Source organism: Dioscorea cayenensis, chromosome 7 (assembly GCF_009730915.1).
Source record: "Dioscorea cayenensis subsp. rotundata cultivar TDr96_F1 chromosome 7, TDr96_F1_v2_PseudoChromosome.rev07_lg8_w22 25.fasta, whole genome shotgun sequence".
NCBI classification, from domain to species: Eukaryota; Viridiplantae; Streptophyta; class Magnoliopsida; order Dioscoreales; family Dioscoreaceae; genus Dioscorea; species Dioscorea cayenensis.
Window position 1 is genome coordinate 17053760 of NC_052477.1, and position 15122 is coordinate 17068881.

Here is a 15122-nt window from a genome sequence, read left to right on the forward strand (position 1 = left end):
TGTATTACGATCCTGGTGATGCAGGGAACAGTGTTGTGTTTGTTGGCACTGCAACACTATAGCACTATGTTTTTTTTGACATGACAAGTTGACTTCATCTCAGCCCTTGATTTAGATCTTGGTGATCTTATCCTATCCTTGGGTTTCCCTGTATAAGCACTCTCATTCCCTTAGAGAGGGGAGGTTGGATAACATCTTGGTTGAAGTCTTGGCCATGGTTGTAATTCTTCTCATTTAATAGAGAGTTTCATTGTTCTCTCTTATATTTGGTTTCTTGTGATATCTTTGATAATGCTTGCATGCTTGTATGACTTTGTTTACTAGATATCATACTTGCGTGGTTTGTATTTGGGTTGTTTTTCAACCCGAATCTTGGAAGGTTGGCTTGTCGCCTCGGTGGTGGGATCGTTGTGCGATCGTGAGTGCGATCGTGAGGCCGTGACAACTACCATTGTATGCCCCTTTCGGACAGCTAGAGATAAGTCGAATTTAATTACAAGATACTGGAGAGCCACTTTTTAACGCACTTCCATAGCTGCTAGCCTATGAACATTAGTCCTGGTTCTCTACCAATATCATCAAGGTGGAAGTACAATAAGGGAGGAAGAAATGTGTTTTTTTTTTTTAGGGTGAGGGCATTGATGTTGTGTTAGGATGTGACATGGTTGGGATGGGTGTTGACCGAGTTGAAGTTTAGGTGACGAGTTGGTGGAAGGCAAGGGAGGACAAAGAGAAGAGCGTTGAGTTTTATGATTCATGTGGGTATATATATTAGAGAAAATTATATATATATATATATATATATATTAGTTTGAGAAATGCAACTAAGCTATGGTAGAGAAAGTTATATACAAGCAAGAGGTTAAATTTAAATAACAATAAAATGACCACCAAAGGCTCTTTATAATTAAAATAAATCATAAAAAAAATGAGACACTATAGTAATTCTTGAACTATTAAACCATTCATATAAAAACTCCCAATTTGAGCAATTGAACATAATGTGTGGTAACATCAAACTATAAAGGAAAAAACAATTGAACTATGAAACTTCATATCTAGACCCTTAATGCAACATCAAAAAGAATATAAAGGACATGATTTAAACCAACTAAAAACAGAATGACATTCTAATAATGCTTGCCATTGCTTGTCCAATGAACAAAAAAATAAAATGTAACTTCTGTAGCTTGTATAATATTAAACCCAAAACGAAAATAGAGTTTATCCACACTTATTTCTTTAAATACGATGGTTTTGTTTTTTTTCAAAAAATTATTAAATTCATTTTGTTACAGGTTTCCAAATAGTAATTATTTTATATTTACAATAAAAAAAAGGTTATCCATGCTAATCCCTTAAATTAAAAACATTAAAAAAACTAAAAAATAAAAGAACTTTACTTATTTACCATGATATGTAAAAACATTAGTATAAATATACATACATATAATTTTTAATTTGTATGTTGGATTTTTAAAAATTATTTTAGAATTAGATTTATTTAGATTAATTTATTTTTATGCGGTTGGGGAGATGCAGAAATGTTTAGTTAATTTTATTATAGTTATTTATATGGGTTCTTCGCTTTTTGTTTTTATTTCTAAGAAGTACTACACGCCAACAGAACAACAACACAAAATAGATTTTAATTTACTCGAATTAGCATTCGGAAGAAACTTTAGCGGTGGTAAATAAAAAGGGGAAAAGCCTATCTATATCACCGCTTTGTAGTATTTAATTCGATGAAAGTACAGTGAATGATGTTTGGAATACATACACAGTGAAGAGGAAAGCTTGTCTATATCACCACTTTGTGAAAAATCGTTAAGTATAAATATGTCAGACATCTATGACGCAATTGGTGAATAGTCAATTTTTAAAATTTTTTAAATTATTTCTCGTTCTTTTCTCCTTTTTTTTATCCTACTAACTACCACATGCCATCAAATTCCTGGAAAGAATTTTTATCACAATGCCTTTAATTAATACTTATTAATAAAAATATTTTAAAATTAAAATACATATTTCTGGTTATTTTGGAGCGTGCTATATTATAATTTTTTTGAAATATGAATAAATAATTTTTAAAATATTTTTAATTAATGATAATTAATTAAATAAAGTAAATATATTTAATCCGAACTTCTTTAATTAAAACTAATTAATAAAAACCATTTTAAAATCATAACATACATTTCGCATTAATAGGGAGATTTGTATATTAAGTATTTTTAGAATACAAATAAATATATTTATTTTTTTTATGTATTTAAAATAAACGTACTCATGTCCATTTCAAGACATGCATGAACATATACAAGGCATATGACGACAGCTGGATGTCCAATTGATGCAAGCATTTAATGCGGTGTATCAATAGAACTCTAATATTAATACAAATCTAATGTCAACTATTATTTTTTATTTATTTATTATTTTCAACCTGCCTCATATTAATTTTTCTCCAATGGCAACAAGATTGTGAAACCGTATCAAGGTAATTTAAATCAGCCTTACCTAAACCAAGGAAAAACTGAGAGCACCTGCAAGCTAACACAGACGGAAGACGACCCATTGTTTATAAAAATGAATACGTAATAACTTTTTTTACATTCATTGGATTTAAACCATTTGAATTTTCAAAAGAATAAGAGTCACAAATAAATTATTGGAGTCTTCCTGTTTGTTACGTAAAATAAACCTAAACTGCATGCGTGTTTATCTTTTCATAACTAGCTAAGCTGGAAGAAAGAAAATGCAAGATTTAGATATTAGATTTTCAGAAGAGAGGACGTACGATGTTAATCATTAGGATTGATGCTCTTACAGAAGTAAAGCAGCCGCAAACGTGTTGAATTAATTAACCACATTGCCAAAGTTATAAAATATATATACAACGTCATGAGGTTATGAAGATGTAAGTAACCATTTGAATTTTTCCTGATGAAAGCCACTTGCATTGTCCTGTGTCCTTTAAAGATCTTGACCAATTTATGAAATATATATAATGGAGATGACGATGAGGATAATAATGAATAAACGGAGAGAAACAGTTAACCGGCCGATCGACTATCTGGCTGACTAATTATATGTGATGTATTTGCTCACTACCAACACTAACGTGATGAAATAGATTTGCAGATGAGTCCTTAATTCAATTAAGGAAGCAGATGGACATTGACTTTTTAAGGATTTGACATGTGCCAAAGACATCTATATAAAGCCCATCCCGGGTTATTTTCTCAAAGCACACTTAATTTTAAGGATATTAGTTAAGATTAAGGATTGTGAAAAGCAACATATATCCAAAGAGTTTCTTTTCTTAGTTCACCAGAATAAAGAAATAGTAGTGTCTTCTCTCTCTCTCCTCTTTAAAACTTATCAACCATTTGGAAAATGAGTTTAATTGTGAAGTTTTTGGGGGTTCTGTTGCTGTATGGACTGTTCTCCTGTCCTGTTTCATCCACCAAAACTCATAACTACGAGTTTGTTGTAAGTTTTGTGTGTGTTGCATCTCTGTGTTCAGAATACTTGAGTATCTTGTTAACCAATTCCTTTGTCACTTGTTTGTTTTACAGATAAAAGAAGCTAATTATACTCGGCTTTGTGACACAAAGAGCATTCTGACTGTGAATGGACAGTTCCCTAGGGCCAACAATTTATGCTCGAAAGGGTGACACCATCATTGTGAAGGTTATTAACCATGCAGGGTACAACATCACCATCCACTGGTATGTATATCTTTTAAGATAGATATGCATGCAACTGCCCATTACATGCATGCAGCAAGGCAAGCATCAGCAATGTTTCATGTACATCTTAATATCACAGGCATGGCGTCGATCAGCCAAGGAACCCTTGGTCGGATGGGCCGGAATACATCACACAGTGCCCTATCCTGCCTGGCAATGAGTTCAGCTATGAGATCATTCTCTCAGAAGAGGAAGGCACCATGTGGTGGCATGCACACAGTGACTGGGACAGGGCTACTGTCCATGGTGCCATCTACGTCTACCCAAAGCTTGGTTCATCCTTTCCCTTTGCCAAACCCTACAAGGAGATTCCCATCATACTGGGTATGTATATATTTCTATAACCGTAACCGGTCTAATATTATAACATACTCTCATGCACGTTGCATGTTTGGTAATAACTATTATAATAATAATAATATTATTATTATTTATATTTAATATATAGCTCATGGATGCTGACCTTTCTATGAATGTTTATTGTTTAAAAATATCTATAGGCGAGTGGTGGAAGGCAGATGTGAATCAAGTCTTGGCTCAGGCCCTGCTCACTGGCGGTGCTCCAAATATCTCTGACGCCTATACCATCAACGGTCAGCCAGGAGATCTATACCAGTGTTCCAAACAAGGTACGTGTATACATATAAATATATATATCAATATATGACCCCAAACCTGAGATTATTTACCACCTCTACATCAAAAACTAATGTATCACACCTACCAACTTAATTTCAGGGACTTTCACTGCACAAGTTGAGCATGGAAAGACCTACCTTCTCCGAGTGATCAACGCGGCCATCAACAACGAACACTTCTTTAGCATTGCAGGACACAGACTCACAGTGGTTGGCACTGACGCAAGTTATACCAAACCATTTGTTACAGATTTCATCATGATCACCCCCGGCCAAACAATGGATTTGATGCTTGTCGCTGATGCACCAATTAACACATCATCATCATCCAACAACCGCTTTTACATGGCAGCTAGGCCTTATGCTAGCGCGGTAGGAGTGACCCATGATAACACCACCACTACCGCCATATTAGAGTACATCACTCCTGGAACAAACAAGACAGTGGTAGACTCATCTCCAGTCTTCCCATCTCTTCCAGCTGAGAATGATACTGATGCCGCCACGGCTTTCGTCGCTGAGCTTCGGAGTCTGGCAACCAAAGAGCACCCGGTTGATGTCCCCCAGACCATCAATGAACGGGTGATCATAACCGTAGCTGTGAACGTACGTCCATGTGAAGAGAACAATACATGTCTTGGCCCTTTCAACAATAGGTTCGCAGCTAGTCTAAACAACATAAGCTTTGAATTCCCAACGATAGACATACTAGATGCTTACTACCATCAAATTTCCGGGGTTTATGAAGAAGGCTTTCCTCCAGAACCCCCACTGATTTACAATTTCACTGGTGATAACTTGCCAAGATACTTATTGACACCTAGAAGGGCGACAGAGGTGAGGATGGTTGAGTATAACACGACCATAGAAGTGGTGTTTCAAGGAACTAACCTACTGGCTGGAGAGAACCACCCTATGCATTTACATGGCCAAAGATTCTATGTGGTTGGAAGGGGCTTTGGTAACTTTGATGAGGATAAGGATCCACAAGGGTACAATCTTGTGGACCCCCCTTTGGAAAATACTGTTGGTGTTCCAACTAAAGGGTGGGCTGCAGTAAGGTTCAAAGCCAAGAATCCAGGTGAATGCCCTCACCTTTTTATAAAATCATTCTTGAACTCGTCTTAAATTCTTACTGTCTATCTAAACTTGTGCTTTTATATTGATCTAATATGTGATATTTTTATATTATGTTAATATAGGTGTTTGGTTCATGCATTGTCATTTTGATCGCCATCTTAGTTGGGGGATGGACACTGTGTTCATTGTGAAGAATGGTGCTACACCTGATTCTAAGATCTTGCCGCCTCCTCTGGACATGCCCAAGTGTTAAGAGAAACATCTTCTTTGAGAAAATCATATTGAGAACAAACAAAATTTGGTTATGTTATTAAAACAAATAAATATATAGATCTTCAGAATTCATCTATTTGATAAGTGTATCTTGAAAAAATAATTATAGCTAAAAATTGAATCTACTTTCAAAGGCTAGAAAAGTAATTTTCAAAAAAAAACGTTGCTATGTTTAGCTTGATGTATATACAATTCATTGATGATGGTGTAAAGCATAAATCATCAATATTTATTTTATTTGTTGTATTTGGAAATAGTTATTCATTCTTCATATTTAATTTTCTCCCGATACATGATGGAATCAATAAATTTGTCTTGGAAATAAAATAGTGTTGAAATTTAATATCTATTCCTACTTAGGATTACAATTTTGATGAGATATTGTGAATTTATCGAAAATTGTGAAAAGATAAAAGATGAGGCTATTTACATCAAATATACTCTCAAATATACCAGGTTCAAATTAAGCAAAATCCGCCTAAGGGGGGTATACATTTATAAAGCCCAATATTATGATTTTGAGTTTTATGGTTCGTAATTATTTTTATAATATAAATTATTTTTTTAATGGTAAGTGCAGAATTATTATAATAAAAAAAATTATTTAAAATAATATTTATTTAAAAATGAGTGTGCGTCATTTGCAAACATCACATCTTTTGGTTAAACAGCTTTTCATCTTTCCATATCTTTTCATACACGCATATACATGGTTTATATGAAGGCTAGAGTATCAAAGATTTTAACAAGATATCCTTAGAGATTTTGATTTATTATATGGTCTTTTTTTTAAAATTTTATTTTATGATCTTGTAAAGATCTTGTAAAGATCTTTTTACAAAAGATGAAGTTTGTGATGTAGCTAAAGAAACAATAGATGAAGTTTGTGATGAGGTGCAGATGTGGAAATGACATGCTCAAAAAACTAATAGTTGATATTTAAAAAAACAAAAACAAAAAAACAAAAAAACAAAAAACATAAGCATAAAAAAAAACAAACAAAACAAAACATAAAACACAAAACAAAACAAAAAAGAGGAATTTTGCATGATGAAGCAATGCTCTGGAGGCAAATATCACCCACCATGCATGCATAGTGGATCCCATCTTTTCATGTGTAGAGGATTCTTCTATGAGTTTTCCATGCTCAAAATTTGGCATGCTCTTCCATATTTTTCTCTAACTTGGTTGCGTAAGTATGCCTTCCTATATCGTCAAGCCTTCCTATCTCTCTGGTTGGTGAATCATCGAGTTAGAAACAAAATTTTTAGAGCAGATGGAGTTAAAGAAAACCCTAGAAATTGTGATACCTACTTGTAGCTCTTGATGGACAGCAAGCTAGTGCAACTAAAAAAAACATACATGAAGGCTGGTGATGGGCCACCCATTTCGCACACACGTGCTATATCATAGGGAAGTAGTTACAATGATGTATTCAAAAAAAAAAAAAAATTGTCTAAGTATTGAAAGCTAGAAGTTTCTTTGATGACGTTGCTCCAATCAAGGTATTCATCGGGCGGCCAAATGATCTTTGATTGTCCTGAAATTTCTTTCAAATCATAAAGACACGTTTAGTCTTCAATCTGAACGGTTAAAATTTGATTTGAAATCTACATAATTTATGGAAGAGAGTAGGACTATGGGTCATGATCTAGGATGTCGTTTCTCTACGCTCAATGTTAATTAATGTGTTAATCGGACCATGCCGCAAATTTGGATCGATCTGAAATTTTTTTTGTGAAGATTCTAGACCTGACAAGGTTTAATATGAATGATTATGATTGAGCCTCAAGTCCACTGATTATCAAAGTGAAATCGCAAATCATACATGAAATTCATTAATGATTGTCATCACACTATATACAAATTCTAGCTCAAGAACAGATGGTCTAAAGAACCTCAATCCTTCTGAAATTTTTTCTACACAATCAAGGTGTTCTAATCTTAAATATGAACCATGATGATTGAATCCTAAGTTCATATGACTATCATAAAAAATTCGACAATTCAAAGACAGAATCTGCCTAAATTCCTGCCCAGCTACCTTGTCATCAAGTCAAGCATGACCATACCAAATCATATTCAATTTTAATGAAATTTTTATAGTCATTTTTAATGTCCTTATATTGAAGATGAATGGTGGAGATTGGATTTTGAGCTCATTTGATCATCATAAAATTTTGAGTTCAAAGACCTTGTCTGTTTAGTTCCATGTTCGCCCATGGTGCTATCAAGTTGATAAACTGCTTATAAAAACATTCCAGATTTGGCTGGAAATGTTTACAAATATATTGCCCTCATTCAAAAGATGGTGAAGATCATATGAGAAGCTTGAGATTCCATAAAGAAAGTCCAAAATATTTATTGCTAAGAAGAAGACTACAACGACATGGAATTTCATTCCATTTATTGGATTAAGCTAACAACGATGTAAAATAGCTAATATCTAAAAAAAAAAATCAATCAATAAATAAAGATAAATTAAACTAAAGTTGTGATTTCAATTTCTCAAAGTTGGAGAGAAGTTCTTCAAGTGATGATGATAAGTGTGAATTTCTCAAAGTTCTTCAAGTGATGATGATAAGTGTGAATTTCTCAAAGTTGTCACCCCCTCTGAGTGCTTCAAGTTTCTCTAAGACAATAGCCAAGGATTTGTCTACTTCTTCTATTGGAGAAATGTACTTTAATAAGTCCAAACTCGAGTTGATGAGGTATATGTCTTCTTCTTCTTGATCTTTTAACTTCTCTCTTTGGGCTTCCAACTCTTGTAGCTTCTTTTGCGTTTGTGCTAGCCTGATTTTGGCCTCGTCGATGCTTTGGGTCATCACCATAATCCCTGATTTTCTTTCTTTAATGTTTTTTTGCACACCTCATCAATTTCTCCTTCTCTTTCATGTTGGAACCTTTTTCATTGTGCTTCATGTCTTGAATACGCTTTGCAATGTCAAGCACTTCATATACCTTGTTTCTTGTGGCCGAAATATCCACCCCAAATAGCATCATGGTTCTATGACGTTTGGTGATTTCTTCCCTTGAGACTTCATGCTCATGAGGTTGTGACGATTTTCACCTTGTGAATGAAATTATTCACCCAAAAGTTTTGTAAGATATGATTTTTGTCACTAGATTGAGGATGAGATGAGCTTATGGATGTAGTTCTTGTGGTAAAGTCCTCCTCATGTTTTGGAGAACCCTTTGAAGGAGGGTTATCATTGGCGGAAGTGGTTTTTGTAGTTGAGTCTTCTGGAACGGGTTGAGCATAAGGGACAGCTTCTACTTAAGGGCTCTCCACTGGAGGATCGACATCAAGGAAAGGTGTGTAGTTATCATCATCATGTGCAAAATCCTAGTGGAGAGAGTCATGCTCAGAAGGAATTGCCTTTGAAGAAGAAGCTTTATGAGAACCTAAAATAGAGAAGTGAACTTTATTTTAAAAAGAAGTCATCATCAAATAAATAAATGAATAAATAAGTAAATACAAACTTGTAGGTTTAAACTCGGGGTTTGGGATGCTGACTTGTTCTTCCTCACTCCTATTTCGGATCAGGAACTAAAAAAAGAGGGAGGGAATAAATGAATAAGCAAATAAGTAATATATATATAAAAAGGGGGAAGAGGGGGGGGAATAGAGAAAATAATAAGGCATACTATGATTGGGCGCTTCATCAGTTTCGAACCCTTTTCGAAGAATGCCTTGACTCCGTCGGGGAAGAGGCATCCCGTTTTCTTTAAGAGGGATTGTCTTGTTCATTGAGACGATTATAGATGGTTTTTAGAGTTGGGTGCAAATGGGTTGACCATTGCTGTGCATAAAAGTATAAAGCCTACCCTACATGCCTTTGAGATGGGATGTAGAACTTTGATTCAGATTTTCTTTGAGCAAAGTGGTGCCAATAACCCACCAAGAGGCCAATATCTTGAGGATGCTTTGACACTTGAATGTCTTTTGGAAAGCCTTCGTCGTAACCAAATTGGCGAGCAAACCTATGCGGATTATACTGTTAGGCAAAGATATCCTTGTTGAGGTGCAGAGGAAGTATGCTTTGACGAAGGGCCATAAAGTACTCTGATTGAATTATGTTGAGCATATTTTTTTTCATTGGGTTCTTTAAAGTCTTCACACCAACCTTCATTCTTGAATTCGTCACAAACAAATGGGCGTCATCTGAGACATCCTTCATTTCTTAACATATTCCGAGCTCTTTTACGATTGAAAGTGCCTGCTCCTACACGCGATAGGAAGGCCATGGTGGGGAATTCTCGCAATCCATCTATATTTCTGAGGTTGTCACTTGGTGCCGGCATACGAGAGTAGGTTCCCAGAAAGTGAGAATCGATCCAACCATAAAAATAATAACATGGGAAAGGTACAGAAGTGTTGGGTGACCCTTTACGATGTGAAGTTATGATATCTAGGTTGGTACAAAGACACACTAACACAGCTGGAGCAAGAGATAGCCTTGTCCGTTTGGCTAGATTGGCTGCCATTACAAATACTTCAGGATTCATGAAAGAACTTCTACAAGGCAAGACGAAATAACAAAGCCATAAGCTTAGGAAAGCAGCCAGCCTGCACTCTTTTAAGGCTTGAGGAGGAGGAGGAGCATCATCGTCTACCGCAAGTTTCATTTTCCCATGCTGATTCTTAAAAAAAAATTGCCCAATTGAATATGGGTAACTTTGTCTGATTTTGTTGAAGTAGCATCACTAATCCACTGGTAGATGTTGAATAGGTCTCTCAAAACAGAGGGATATGCCTCTTCAGAATAGAGCATGTGGTTTGGAGGGACATATTCTTCATAGAATTCTGCTATAATTGGCAGACCTCTAACACACCTGAGGTCCTAAAGAGAAACTCCAATCTCTCCAAAGGGAGTTACAAAGATGTTGGTCCTCGGACACCATGCTTCGACAAGACTTTTCACGACTGATGGATCGAATCCATAGGTCCCTGTTGATATTGTGACAGCACCGGGGATGCCTGCTCTTTTAATTAAGTGTCTCAGATGATCTCTTCATTACTATAGAAGCCCATGTTTCGTACATTGGTGGATAGGGAGTATAATAATGAAAAGGAGATCTCCCAGTCCATAAGTCAACTGTGGGATTGGTGTTCACCCGATGGTCAAGTGTCTCTAAGTTGAGATCTGACGGAGTGGATTTGTATGGGTTCAATAATATAACCTGTTGCGCTCTTCTTTTGTGAAAATAAGTAGGTGTTAGTTCACTTATCTAACGGAAGGCGGTCGGTATATTGGTCAACTCATCAAAGTCACTTCCTGAATAGCGGAGTGGTCTTCCTGAGTTTTTTGGAATCGATGGGATAATGTCTCGGAATTGATATTCCATCTGGAGCTTTATCTTGATCATCATACGGTTTGAAGAAGGGCTCTATTAGCTTGTCCTTTGTGGTGCCATTGGAAAAGCTATAAAAATATAATATATATATATATATATATAAAAAGAGATAATAAAAATAAAAAAAATTTATTATTATATTAAAAAAAAAGAAGAGAATTGGTTGCAAAATTCAAGATGGCATGTTGTGCAAAGTAGATATGTTGTTGGGATGCCAAGGAAAATAAAAGAATAAAAAAATAAAATATAAATTAAAGATGGTGTACGGATGCCAAACAAATAAAAAAATAATAATAATAAAGATGGCTTTCAGTTTCAGGCACCAGGAAAAAATAATAAAGGGCATGTTGTCCATATGAAAAAAAAAAGAAAAAAAAGGGTGCTCACGGTGAAGGGAAAAAATAATGAAAATAAAAGGAAAAAATTAAATTAAATTAAAGGAAAAGCATGTGCTCACGGATGATGAAAATAATAATAATAAAATAATAGGAAAAAGCATGTGGATCATGGATGAAGGAAAAAATAATAAAGGAAAGAAAGTATGATGAAGTGCATGGTTTCATGAAGGCTGATAATAAAAAAATAATAATAAAAAAAAGGGTGGAGAAAGTATGCCATAAAGTGCATTCAAGATTATTGTAAAAAATAAGTGTACTGGCGTTCCATGTGCATGAAGAAAATAAAAAATATATGTAAAACAAAAAAGAGAGAGGGCATGGTATTCAAGATGTCTAGAAGGGGAAATAATGTATATACATGATATTCAGGATGCAATAAAAAGAAAGTGAAGCTAGGGTTTGTGGTGACGCAAATACATGCTTACAAATCCTCAAGAAAAGAAAAATTTTTAGAGAAAATTGACTCTCTACCAAGCATTGAACAAAATTCATGGGAAGAAAAAAACATAAACGAGAGTTAGATTCTTACCTTGAGACGATTGGGATGAAGATCAAAAGCTCTATGATTTAAGAATACTCGTACCTTCCTCTCTTCACTAGATTATGTGAGGAAATTACCAGGGGCACTTTGTTTATATAGAAAAAAAGAGAAGGAAGAGTTTTAATTTGAATAAAACCTTAATCTTTATCTCTACTTGAATTAAATTTGAGTTTAAATAAAATTTAGGGGATAAAGATCATTTGGGCTTACCCATGCTTAAAAAAAAGGGAGAAAGGGAATTTTAATATTAATCAAAGTCCGATTCTATCTCCCAATTTGGTTTTAATATATATATATATATATATATATATATAAATTTAAAATTTGAGTTTAAAAAAAAAATTCAATTCTTATTCGGATAATGAATCAAATTCAAATTTCGGAGAAAAAATAATGATAATAAGAAATTAAATGGAATTCAGGATATTGGAGAAGCGGATCGGGGAGATTTTTTGGTTAAAGAATCTCAACTGTATAGTAGGCCCGGATCTTTTGCTTGGGGATGTTGAGGATTTCGGGGAACAGAAGAAGGAAGAGGGACTGGAAGGAAGGACAAAAAAAAAAAAAGGATAAAAAAAAGTGATGATGAAGATAAGGGGGAGAAGGACTAGTTTTCTCTTCCATGGTGGGACCGGGGTGAGATAAAAAAAATGGAGGCATGACTCTTCTCCATAGTGGGACCACCAGAAAAAAATATATATATAAAAAATAACATGGTGATGCATGATTGGAGGCTCTCTTCCACGGTGGGACCGGCGAACAAAAAAACAATTCATGGATGAATGAGAAGTTCGCTCTTTGGATGGTGGGCCCGCCCTTTGTGTTTGGAGGAGGACGTATGCATGGAGGCCCTTGCTTCATATTTTTTTCCTTGATATTCATCCCATGGTGGAACCCGAGGAGTGGACGTTGAAATATAAAAAAAAATGCAACTGAGGATGGATGCATGTTTCCTTGAATCGCATGGCTTCATCACCGTCTATGAACGTGGTGATGGCTTCTTTCCTTGATTCTCTACAGCCTCAATGAGAAAGCTCCATTGTGAAGATAAAGGCAATGAAGAACCTCGTGGAGATGCCCGACAATGGTGATGTCCCCTTCATACATGCCAAGCGAAAAAAACGTTCATACGCCTTGAGAAGTTCATCACTTCAAGAAGGTAAATGATCTTATAAAATCTTATACAAATACATATATGTGTAAGCATGTTCTGGTTTGGTTCAATCCATGCAAGATGCCATAAAGAAAAAATCTTAGATGAAATTTCATGTAAAATACATACGTATATATTTTGGTTGTTAATTCCATGCATAATGCCATAGAAAAAAAATGTCATCTTGATGAGGTAGATGAAACTCTATACAAAATGTAAAAGATGTGTTCCGGTTGCACACCCTATGGCCATGCCATGAAAAAAAAAAATCTTTCATTAATGATGCTAGTCTCTTAGTGGGACCCGTTTCTCTGCATATTTTGTTTTAAATCATGCACATAGACAAGAGTATATGCATGCTATTCATTTTCACCGCTGTGGACGCCATCACAAAAAAGTTAAAAAAAAAAGGTGAAGGATGAGAATGTGGACAACATGGTGGTGACGATATATGGCTTATGCCGCCGTTACTACCTTAGCTAAGGATGAAAAAGAGGACAATGTGATAGTGACAATATATGGCTTATCCCGCCATCACTACCTTAGCTAAGGTTGAAAAGGAGAACAACGCGGTGGTGATGATATATGGCTTATATCGCCATTGCCACCCTATCAGAATCTAAAAAAAATCGACCAGGCGTCATTGGAGTCCGGTGATGGCCCTTCGGCTCTAATTACTTCATCCATGGTGACCAAGACGATGTTCATAACCCTAGTACAAATCTCGAGGCGTGTTTTAAGAGATTAGTCAAGTACAAAGAGGTAGATGCTCTTATGAAATTCCATGTAAAAAAAAGGAAGGAAAAAGTTTCTTAGTAAAAAAATCTTAAGAAGGAAATTTTGGTAAAAAAAAAAGAATTTAAAAAAAATTTAAAAAATTAAATTATGAGATTCATCTATTGTCAAGGGGTATTTATGTAAATTTGCAGGTTTGAAGACCTTTTAAATTTTTTTTAAACTCTTTGAGCTCATGAACCCTGTTTGAGGCCATTGACTCTCTTAGGAGTGATGAAAAATTCCAAAACCCTTAAAATTCTTTTTGAGCTCATGGACCCTGTTTGAGGCCATTGACTCTCTTAAATTCCAAAACCCTTAAAACTCTCTTTGAGCTCATGGACCCTGTTTGAGGTCATTGACTCTCTTTGGAGTGATGAAAAATCTCTTTGAGCTTATGAAAGCTGTTTGAGGCCATTGACTCTCTTAGGAGTGATGAAAAATTTCAAAACCCTTAAAACTCTCTTTGAGCTCATGGACCCTATTTGAGGCCATTGACTCTCTTTCGAGTGATAAAAAATTCCAAAACCCTTAAAACTCTCTTTGAGTTCATGGACCCTATTTGAGGCCATTGACTCACTTAGGAGTGATGGCAAAATTTCAAAACCCATAAAATTCTTTTTGATCTCATGGACCCTGTTTGAATCCATTGACTCTCTCAAGAGTGATGAAGAAATTTCAAGACCTTCAAAAGCAAAGCATTCTAAAAAAAAGAACAAAAAAAGAGAAGAAAAAATCAAATCAAAATCAAGGCATTAAAAAAAATAAAGAATCAACAAATGAGCCCACCAACCTCAAAGCTAAAGTGTTGAAGAATTCATAAGTTGCAAAAAAACTTCACAAGCATAAAAGCCAAAGTTCATGAAAAGCCAAATAAAGTCTGTGATTCATCAATGCAGAGAATCTACAACTTGAAATTCAAATCAAATCCAAGATTCAAGTTCAAATGGCAAAAATGCAAGTTTCAAAGTTGAAGATACAAATTTCAAACAAATTAACAAGTGAGCTCAATAACCTCAAAATTAAAGTGTTGAAGAGTTCACAAGTTGCAAAAAGCTTCACAAGTATGATAGCCGAAGCTCATGAAAAGTCAAACCAAGTTTGTGATTCATCAACATAGAGAATCCACAGCTTCAAATCCAAATTGAATCT

General features: G+C 35.0%; 1 protein-coding gene across 1 annotated transcript; it reads left to right on the forward strand.

Moving 5' to 3' along the window:
• The first annotated feature begins 3303 nt into the window (after positions 1 to 3303).
• On the forward strand, positions 3304 to 5867 carry LOC120265728 (putative laccase-9). Its single transcript, XM_039273686.1, is given in 7 exon segments — positions 3304 to 3495; positions 3582 to 3650; positions 3652 to 3734; positions 3835 to 4079; positions 4256 to 4384; positions 4494 to 5474; positions 5596 to 5867. Coding segments are annotated over 7 exon segments (1734 nt in total). The 5' UTR covers positions 3304 to 3399; the 3' UTR covers positions 5727 to 5867.
• Positions 5868 to 15122: the final 9255 nt, after the last annotated feature.